This window comes from Condylura cristata, unplaced genomic scaffold (genome assembly GCF_000260355.1).
Source record: "Condylura cristata isolate star-nosed mole 26May11 unplaced genomic scaffold, ConCri1.0 scaffold00024, whole genome shotgun sequence".
NCBI lineage: Eukaryota > Metazoa > Chordata > Mammalia > Eulipotyphla > Talpidae > Condylura > Condylura cristata.
The window spans coordinates 2,064,526-2,074,204 of record NW_004567125.1 but is presented as its reverse complement, the minus strand read 5'-3'; the positions used below and the strand labels follow the sequence as shown (position 1 = coordinate 2,074,204).

General features: G+C 57.6%; 1 protein-coding gene across 1 annotated transcript in view; it reads right to left on the bottom strand.

The window, feature by feature from the left end:
* The window catches only part of ELN (elastin), a 28,583-nt gene that overhangs the window by 2,103 nt on the left and 16,801 nt on the right, over positions 1-9,679 (bottom strand). Inside the window, exons 17-32 of the mRNA XM_012728886.1 lie at positions 8,991-9,122; positions 8,276-8,323; positions 7,609-7,701; positions 7,323-7,355; positions 6,865-6,936; positions 5,971-6,033; positions 4,487-4,594; positions 4,352-4,405; positions 3,849-3,953; positions 3,173-3,211; positions 1,799-1,852; positions 1,665-1,724; positions 1,349-1,447; positions 717-755; positions 454-504; positions 35-79 (exon numbers count right to left, since the gene is read on the bottom strand). Coding sequence (XP_012584340.1) covers positions 35-79; positions 454-504; positions 717-755; positions 1,349-1,447; positions 1,665-1,724; positions 1,799-1,852; positions 3,173-3,211; positions 3,849-3,953; positions 4,352-4,405; positions 4,487-4,594; positions 5,971-6,033; positions 6,865-6,936; positions 7,323-7,355; positions 7,609-7,701; positions 8,276-8,323; positions 8,991-9,122 — 1,095 coding nt within the window. The remainder of the gene's footprint in view (positions 1-34; positions 80-453; positions 505-716; positions 756-1,348; positions 1,448-1,664; positions 1,725-1,798; positions 1,853-3,172; positions 3,212-3,848; positions 3,954-4,351; positions 4,406-4,486; positions 4,595-5,970; positions 6,034-6,864; positions 6,937-7,322; positions 7,356-7,608; positions 7,702-8,275; positions 8,324-8,990; positions 9,123-9,679) is intronic.

Sequence of the window (9,679 nt, the reverse complement as noted above, 5' to 3'; positions counted from 1 at the left end):
GGGGAGAGGAGAGGGGTCAGGGGGTGGGGCTGACCTGGGAAAATGGGGGACAATCCGAAGCCAGGTCTTGCTGCAACTCCTGTAGGAGAGATTTGCATTGACATGGGGTAGGCTGCACTTGGCCCTTGTCACCTCTGGCCTCTCTGCCCGTGACAACCTACCCCAAGCCCCCTTCCACCCCGCCTCCCCCAAACCAGAGCAGCTTTCTTAGCAAACCTTACCCCCAAATGGCATTCTGGTAGGGGTAGCTGTGGCCTCAGCTCATCAACCTGGGTCGTGAGGCCCAAAGTGTGGCACCAACCTGAGGCCTGCCCCTCTGCCTGGGTCTTTGTCTCTGGATCTGTCCCCTCCACCTGCTCTGTCTTGCCCCCGAGGAGACCCCGAGGCCCCTTCTGCTAGACTGACAGGTCTCTTCTAGATCTGAGCTGAGGATTTCACAGCTATGTCCCCTACCTCCACCTGGGAAGGGCCTAGCTCCCAGGACACCTCCAAGGCCAGCGGCACCTGAGAAGAGCGCAGATGGGAGTCAGGACAGGGCACAGTTTCAGGGGCCCAGGGCATTCCCTCTCAGTTCAGGGATTGGGGATATCGAGTGGACCTTCCCAGGCTACTGTGAGCAGGACCCAGGCCTGCACCAGGGACACAGGGATCGAGCCGGGGGCACCAGATAAGCAGCCTGCCCGCCCGGGTGGGGGCAGGGCTCAGGAGCAACTCACCGTATTTGGCTGCTTTAGCAGATACAGCTGGGGACACGCCTGGGGAAATGGGGCACATGAGGTTCAGGAACATCACCTCCTTCCACGTCCCTCTCTCCCTGCTCACCGTTTACCACCATCCTGCCCATCTCTTCACCCCTCCCCCACCCATTCATTTCCCCACATCTTTATAAGGTCCCCGGGTGCATCAGTGGGGGAGCGCACAGGAGGACTCGGCTGCTCTAGCAGGCGGCAGAGGCTCATGGGAGAGGGAGTGCTGGGTGCAGCCTGTGGTGGCAGGTGCCCGCCTGTCCACCCGCCGGCCCACCCGGGGGTCTTCCTCTCTGCACTTTGGTTTTCTTTCCTGGCAAATGGGTGGAGCCGCCATCATCCTGAAGAACTCCGCGTGCACCCTCAGGCAGGTTGAAGGAGTATGGGAGAGCAGATTGGGACCTCAACTTCAAGGGTCACCCCTAGGTCCTGCTTGTCAAGGCCCTCGCTAAAGGCTTCCTGCAGGAGCCCAGAGTAGAAAGCGGGGCTCCTACGCCCTGGGTTGCAGGTGAAGTGGGAACAGGACTGGAGGCAAAGAGCAGTTTGAGCAGAAACAAAGTCTCTCTCTCTCACCCCCCGTCCCCCCTCCCCCGGCCCCTCACCTCCAAAGCCTGGGACGGCTCCACCTGCCCCAAGTCCTCCAACCCCGAGCCCTCCAGCTCCGAGCCCTCCAGCTCCCAGGCCTCCGGCTCCACCCAGGCCTGTGGAGACAGACAGCTGTGCGTTAGCTCCCCAGTCCCTCACTGGAGCCTCCAGGAGGGCTGGACGATAAAGGTGGGGCCTGAGTTCCCAGGGCTTTCCAGGGTCCACTGGGGCTAGGGGTGACGTTCCCAGGGGGCAGTGGGCAGATGAGGGAAGGTTCTTCATGCAGTGGTCTGGCCCGCCCGAGGCTGCAGGTGCCCCTCCCCCAGCGCTCACCATACTGGGCAGCTTTGGCAGCAGCTTTGGCAGCAGCAGCTGAGGCAGCAGGTCCAGCTCCTGGGAACAAAAGAGCCTCAGCGAGGGACTGTCCAGCCAGGTCCCCTCCCTGCCCAGCCTAGGGTTCAACTCACCTGCCACACCACCTGGCACACCTACTCCTCCAAGACCCCCTGCACCTGCTGCTCCTGGGGGAAGGAGAGACAGTTAGTGTCCTTCTGTCTGAAGGACGGGGCCTCCCTGACCCTGGGCCACTAGCAAGCAGACAGGGGACTGAAGGAAGGAGCACTGGACACCATGCTCCCACGCAAGGGGCCAGAGCCCCTGGCTCCATCCTGGCCAGCTCGGCAGGGGCAGCCCCCTGCGCCTTGGGCTGTCTGTGTCCCCTCCTTCCCTGGAGCCAGTGCTGGGGGCCAAAGGTGGCCCCAGCGGTGACCCAAAGCTGCTGCGGGGGAGGACTCGTGCTCACAGTCCCGTCTGCGTCCAGATTTCTCCACTTATATCTGTTGCCCCAGAGCCCCACTTCCCTAAGGAAGATGACGGGGGCATGAAAGGGCACATCAGCTGTGAGCTGAATTTGGCACTGTCATCCAGCTCAGAGCTGCTGGCAACAGCCACACATACAGCATAGTGTGTGTGATCTCTCAGTCCCCAGAGCACTGCAAAGGCGTCACTTGCTTATTATTCACGGTGACAGGAAAGGTGGGTGCCCTTAGCACCCCCACTGACAGATGCGCAAACTGAGGCATGGCTGAGTTTAAGCAACAGGCTCCTGGTTGGACATGGTCCCTGGGCCAGCGCCCTCTGTCGCTGTCTGATGGTGTCAGTGGCCCGCTGGCAGAGTAGCCAGTAAGGAGCGGAACAGCAGGGAACCCGCCGGCCAGGAACCCGCCGGCCAGGCGGTGGGGGCCGAGGAAGCTGGGATTTTCCGAGGTGGAAACTGGCCCTAGAGGACTGGCTGGTTTCCTGGTTGAGTCTTTGTGCCAGCTCCCATGAGGCCAGGAATGTGGGGGCCACAGACAGCATGAGTCTGACAAGGGGGGGCTGCCTGAGTGCAGAGGGGAGCAGGCAGGTCTGCCACGTCCTCAGGCTGGTGGCCTGCAGTCCCGTGGACAGGGAGGCCGGTGGGAGATGGAGCCCAGACAGGAGTCTGAGCTCTGCTGCCAGGGAGGCAGAAACCATCCAGCCTCCTCACAGCCAGCAGGCCAGCCCCCTGCTGGCCCTGGGATCCTTGAAACCATCAGGCCATGGAGGCTGTAGGGACCATGTCCTCTCTAAGGTGGCCCTCTGGGGGCTGAAAGTGCAAGAGTTTTGTTTTTTTTTTTGTCCTGGGACTGGCATTTAGGGCCAGGGGCCAGGTCTGCAAAAGCATCATTAGCGTGTCTTAGAAACTGCCTTTTTCCATCCTGCCCATCCCAGTCCTGTGCTACAACTCTGGGGAATGCCCCTGGCTGGCGTGGGGGTGAAGCGGGCAGCAGTGGACCTGACCACGGGAGGGGTGTACTCACCATATTTGGCTGCTTTAGCCGCAGCCGGGGATCCAGGTACTGGGAAAAAAAGAAAAAGGAAAAGCATAGGGGTGGCGTCAGCACCTGAGTTCTGTGCCTGAGGCTTCTGCCTCCTCCAGAGAGCCCTCTCTGACTTCTCTGGTTTTCATTGCTCCCCTCAAAGCCCTGAACCCATAGTTCCCTCGTCAGGAGCACCTCCCGCCTGGTCCGAGTCCCAGCATCTAACCATGCCGCTAGCAGTCTGGTATGGGATGCTTGAAAGCTGAACTGTGCTTCTTCCTTCTCTATCTCCCTGTATCCCCTCTAGGCCCAGGGTAGCCCTCCTGAGGCTAGACACAGACAGGTTCAGAACCCCCAGTTGAAGAACTGGAGTTCCTAGTGCCATCCCCCCTTACTATAGCACACTGTTAATGGGGAACCAAGCTGGCCCCCCCCCATCTCAGGGACCTCTTTCTCAGTCTGAAGCCTTGCCATCCTTCCACTGAGCGAGGAAACTGAGCCTGCAGCCTGGGGCCTCCTTATTTGGCTTGCTCCTCACCTGCTCCCCTAGCTGACTGTTTAGGAGCACCTTACGGGGACTTTACCCTGATTCCCTGTGTGAGGTTGCTGGGAGCAGGAGAACTCCCTTCTCTGAGCTCAGTTAGCATTTCTGCCCAGCCTTTAGATGCCTCCTTACCTGCTCCAACTCCAAATCCAGGAACCCCAGCACCAGCTCCAAATCCAGGAACCCCAGCACCAGCTCCGAATCCAGGCACACCGGCAGGAAGCCCAGCTGCAGCCCCTGGGGAAGGTGGACAGTGGGTGGCAGCAGCCCACCAAACTCAGTGTTCCCTCCCCAGATGCATTCAGCGGGTTCACTGTGGACACCACTTCCCTTCCCCGCCTAACAGTCGCTCTTCCCTCTTGGATGACCTCCTTTAAGTCTCCTAGCAACTGTCTGAGTTTCCCCACACACAGGTCACACGGGAGAGCAGGGTGTCCAGCCGGCTTGGGGCCCAGGATTCGAAACTTGGTCTACCGCAGATCAAATCTGTGCTCGCAACCCCTCTGTTGCCTTGGAGACCTAGTGAGGCTGCTGTGTGGGCCGGAGAGGCTGCACAGCCTGGGCCCAGCACAGGCTTGGGCACACTGGGGGGTCCTGGGCTCAGGGGAGAGAAGGCAGGCAGGCAGGGCACTCACGGGCTTTGGCGGCCAACTGGGCAGCAGTTTTGCCTCCGGCCGGAGCCCCAACTCCTGAAAGGAGAGAGAGGGGTTCAGGGATGATACCCATGGAAGAGCTAGAGGCCCCTCAGGTCCAGTGCTCATGTGGCTCACCAGCAATACCACCAACACCGGGAACCACGCCGGGAACGCCGCCGGGAACGCCTCCTGGAACGCCTCCCGGAACGCCTCCTGGAACGCCTCCCGGAACGCCACCTACCCCTGCAAGAGTGAGAAGACATGACCCTTGACTACGTCCTGGGCAAGGGGCACAGAAGCCAGTGGAAAGAGCAGTGGGCTGGGCCCAGGAGCCGTGGGTCTCATCCAGCTGGACAGATTGGGACAAGTTATGTGTGATCTGGGACAAGTTACTTTCCGGGGGCCACAGGGTCCTTCTCCCTAGAATGAGGCATGTGTGGGGTCAGGAGTTCTTTTTTTAAAAATAATATAATAGTTTATTTTTACATCATTTTGTGCCTTTTTCCATCTCAGTTGTAATCCCTGTGGGTTTCCCATCACTGAATCACCCGTGTGCCATCACCATAGTCCAGTGCACTCCCCCTCATCGTTTTTGACCCCATTCCCCAGGGACCAGGAGTTCTTAACTGTTGAAGGGAAAAGGACCCCTTGAGGCTTCTCAGGGATGGAGAAGTTATGGGACTCAGGTGATGGATTTGAAGCTCAGCTCATTTAGCTATGTGACGATGGGCAACTTAAGCTTTGGAACCTCGATTTTCACATCTGTGAAATGGGAATAATAATACCAACTTCACAATTTTGCTGTAAAGATTCCCTCAGCAAAAAAGGGTCATTTTTCATTTGCGAGGGTGAGGGTTGGCAGGTCTGAAGTTAAGGTTCTTCTGGTCTAGACAGTCCTAGACTTTCTTTTCTTTTTAAAGATTTATTTACTTATGCATTCAGAGCTGGGGTGCAGGCTGGAGGTGCGGGGGCAGTGAGAGGAGTCACCAGAGACAGAGTGGGGAGCAGAACAGACAGATCGACTAAGTACACTGCTGAGGGGAGCAGCAGGCGGGTCAGGAGAGGTCTGCCACACGGTGGGATCACCTCTGGGACTGGGGATCGAACTCTGCACTAAAGTGGTTGCAGCTCACTTGCAGAGCTGTGCCTTAACCTGTCGTACCACCAGGGAGGGCCCCAGTCCTAGATTTTCTGATTTAAGTGTTGCCACACGTAGGTCCTTAAAACTGAGGCATGTAGAACCCGCTGGAGAGGGCTGGCATACAACTGGGCTCTGAAGTGTTCCACTTTGCCAAGTTCAGGAGGTTGTGAGCCCAGAAGGAGGTGCACAGGGGGCAGGCTCCAGCTGGACTGGGGGGCACATGGGCTTTGCAGAGGGTAACTGGGTTCTGGAGGACACACAGTCCCTCTCTCACTTGCTTCCTAATCAGGCACTTGACCTGTACCCCCAAAAGTAACCAGTAGGATGAAAGCTGTGAGAAAGGCCCATGAGCGGCAGGGGACAGCCTCAGGAAGTTTACTTAAAGGGAGCTGAGTGCCACCCCCAGAGCCAGGGCTAGGAGACAGCCGGGTTCTAGGATGCAGGCCGGGAGTGGATTGCATGGGGCGGGGGTACGTACCATACTGGGCAGCTTTGGCAGCAGCTTTAGCAGCAGCAGCAGCAGCTGCTGGGGTCCCTGCTCCTGAGGAAGTGATGAGCAGAATTGGGGAGCAGTTCCCAGAACCTCCGCCCTCCCTGTGCCCCATTGGGGCACACCTCTAGGGGACTATTCTGTTCCCAGAGGTCCCTCCCAGAGCTGCCTGCTTGCTCTAGAGACAGGGCACCCACAGGCCCAGCCAGGTAAGTTCCCCTGGGACTCTAGGATTTCTGCCAGCAGTGGAGCAGAGCCCAGCGCCCTACCTGGTAGAGGCTCCGATCCTCACTCCCTCCCAACCTCCCTCTAAAAGACTCGTGAGCTTTCTTCTTAAGCCGTTTTAAATTTTAAAAAACCCTAAGAGAACCTGTATTCAAAACCATTGTAGGAAGCAACTCATTTCTTACAGAAACTCTTGCAAGGAGAATTTTCTCCTAGAAAGAATGCAGAAGAGAAATCTTCTGGTGGGAAAAACCAAACAAGGGCAGTTGCAACTAAACTGCTGTGTAACTCTTCATCTTTTCCCTTTGGTGTCTAATGGAGGAAAAAGCTCAGGGGAGCCAAGGGGTGACACAGGTTCTCCTGCGTGATTTGGAACCAGGGGGCACCTGTGGGTGAATGAGGTCCCCCAGCCCTGGCAGAGCAGAGCTCCACAATCTGGCAGGATGTTAGCTGCTGTCGGAACCTCCCCAGGTAGGCAGGGCACTTGCTTGGCTGACTCAGCAAACTGGGACCCCAAGAAGGGATGTTCCTCTAAACGAGGAGAAATTGCTTTCCTTGCTCCCCATCTCTGGGCTCTCTTGTCATCTTTAAAATGATGTACTCGAGTGGGGTCAACTCCAGGGCCCCTTCTCTGTCTCTGTGGGGGCCACCGCTCACCTGCCACACCTCCAACGCCTGGCACACCTGGTACGATGCCACCAGCACCTGGCACCAGTCCTCCTGCAGCACCTGGAGGGTGATGAGTAGGTGTGTAGCTCTGAAGCTCCAACCACCCTCCACTTAGGGAGCAGAGGGCAGAGGTGGGGTGGGGAACTGTGGCTGTATGCACCTCCCGTTCACTGGCGTGGGGTGGGAGCTATAATAGGGTGCCAGTAATAGTAACAGTGAGAAAATGAAAAGGCCGGAAAGGTCAGTGTGGCTCTGGAAGATGGTCAGGGACTCCCGACACTGGTTCAGGCCATCAGCCCTGGAGAGCCAAATGTGAGGTTGTTCTGCCCTTGGGCAGGAGAACAGCTCTGAGTTCAGAACGGGGACCCCAAGGGACTGCAGAGTCGGGGAGGGAGAGGCAGGAAGGCACAGCCCCGGGCTTGGGCTCAGGCAGGCAGGACACTTACCATACTTAGCTGCCTTAGCTGCTGCCTGGGCTGCTGTTTGAGGAAATGAGAAAGGAGACCCTTAGAGAACTCGGCCAGTCTCAGCCAGGCCGTGCAGCTGTTCGCCAGCCGCTCCGGGGATTCAGGCCCACTCTTCATGCCCCCCCACCCCGCTTCCAGGGCACAATGAATCTCCACCCACACTCCCCCACGCCCCCCGAAGTCCAAAGAAGTGAAGCCCTCATGCTTTCTCCTGGTTTTCCCAGATGAAACTAAGGCTCATGGGTAAGGGTAGTTCCAGGAATACCTCCTGCTCCGACTCCAGCACCAAAGCCGGGAAGGCCCCCAACACCAGCCCCAAAAGTGGGGACGCCGCCAACTCCTACTCCTCCTCTGGCCCCTGCAGAGGAAGAGGACCGTGAGGACCGTGGAAAAGGGCTCAGTGAGAGGGTCTGCGAGATGCTGGCTGCCTGGGGGAAAAGATACAACCTCCCCCACCAGGGGCCTTAAACCTGGTCAAAGAAGAATAGGAATCATGGAAGGCCTGGGGGCCCCACACCCTAGCCCCAGCCTCCTCCACAAAGCCTTTACCAATACTCCCATTCCTGTGCTCCCCAACCCCTTTCTTCTCTGAGCACACGGGTGAGGGGTCCTTTGGTGACTATGGACAGACTGAAGTTAGGCCTCATATCCCCAGCCAGGTTGGGGTTCCTCTGAGAACCCTGCCCAGGACAGATATGCCCAGGGGCACTGTCCACAGCAGGCATGCCATCCCTGGACTTCCCAGCATGCAGTCCCATAGCCTTGTGGAGGGCCATAATTGGGGACACAGCATCCTGGAGGCCAACAGCCCCAAATCCTGGCTGAGCCACTGACATGGTATGTCACTCCCTTGGGCCAGTCACTCCCATTCTCTAGGCTGTATAATGGGGGAGTAGAAGATGAGAGGGCCAGCCGATAAGTCCAGCACTCACCGTATTTAGCAGCTTTGGCAGCTGCCTTAGCAGCTGGTGACACAGCTCCTGTAGAGACCAAGGGGACATGCGTGCTCAGGAGAGATGAGGGTTATACACAGGCCTCTGCTTTGGTTCCATCGTTCCCCTAACGACTGTGGCCAATATAGTCACCCAGCCATTCACCTGCTGGTACCCATCTACCCCTGTCCTCTCTCATTCTCCCACCACTGACCTGTTGTGTCTGTGTTTGTCTGCCCACCCTTGGATCTTGATCTACCCACTCAGGCACTTTTCTCTCTGGCCACCCGTGCACCCGGCTAACCAGCCACTTCCCTACCCAACTGCCTACCTAACTATTCATCTCACCATCTATCCAACTACCCATTTGCATTTCCTGTTACCAGCTCATTTATTCATCTGTTCATCCAACCATGTGCTTATGCACCCACCTCCCCACCATTACCCAGCCACCCATCTCCCCACCTCCCCACCCGTCTGTCTGCAATTTACTGAGCTAAGGACCCTTTACTCAGCTAAGGATTAGGAACATGGAGATCAAAGAGTCACATTTCCTGACCCAAGGAACAGACAGGAGAAGATCTGGAGAAGATGCTGGCAGTAGCTAAGTAGGAGGTGGGATAGTCTCTCCAAGTGTATGGAGAGGACAAAGTTTTGACAATAGTGTCAGTGTTTCTCTTTACACACACACACACACACACACACACCAGCTCACCTGGAACCCCTGCACCTGGAACCCCAACACCTGGAACCCCAACACCTGGAAGTCCGGCACCTGGGACTCCAACCCCTGGGAATCCGGCACCTGGGACCCGGCCAAAGCCTGGCACCAAGCCTCCAGCAGCTCCTGTGGAAGGAAAGGATTGTTCTCCTAGCCTGGACCAAGTGGGGATACCAGGTCTCCAAACCCTTGGTTTTGGGGGAGAAGCGGGTCTCAAGTTGAGGATCCTAGGTGGGCTGTCATTGTCTCTGATGGGTCCAGCTGATTTAAGGGGTGGAAAGGAACTGAGAAACGCCCTGCGGAACTAAAGGGTTTGGGTCTATGGTGGGAAGAACACAATCTATTTCTAAAGTAACACCTGGGTGCCTAATGGCAGTTGATGCTACAGCCATGGGTCAGCTCTGGGGTCGATGGGAGTTCCTACTGCCCCCAGGGTCCCTCCTGTTGGGCCAATCAGCAGAGCACAATAGATATGGCCTCCAGGCCGAGCGCCCAGATTGGGCAAAGGCAGGAGGCAGAACAACGCGATTGGGGGTGGAAGTAGGAGGCTGCTGCAGATGAATTAGGGTGTCTAAGGCCCATGCAGAGGCCAGGGCAGCCACGAGGGTCTCTCCCAGCATGCGGTCGCGTGGTCCCATGGAGAGCCATAATTGGGGACACAGCATCCTGGAGGCCAACAGCCC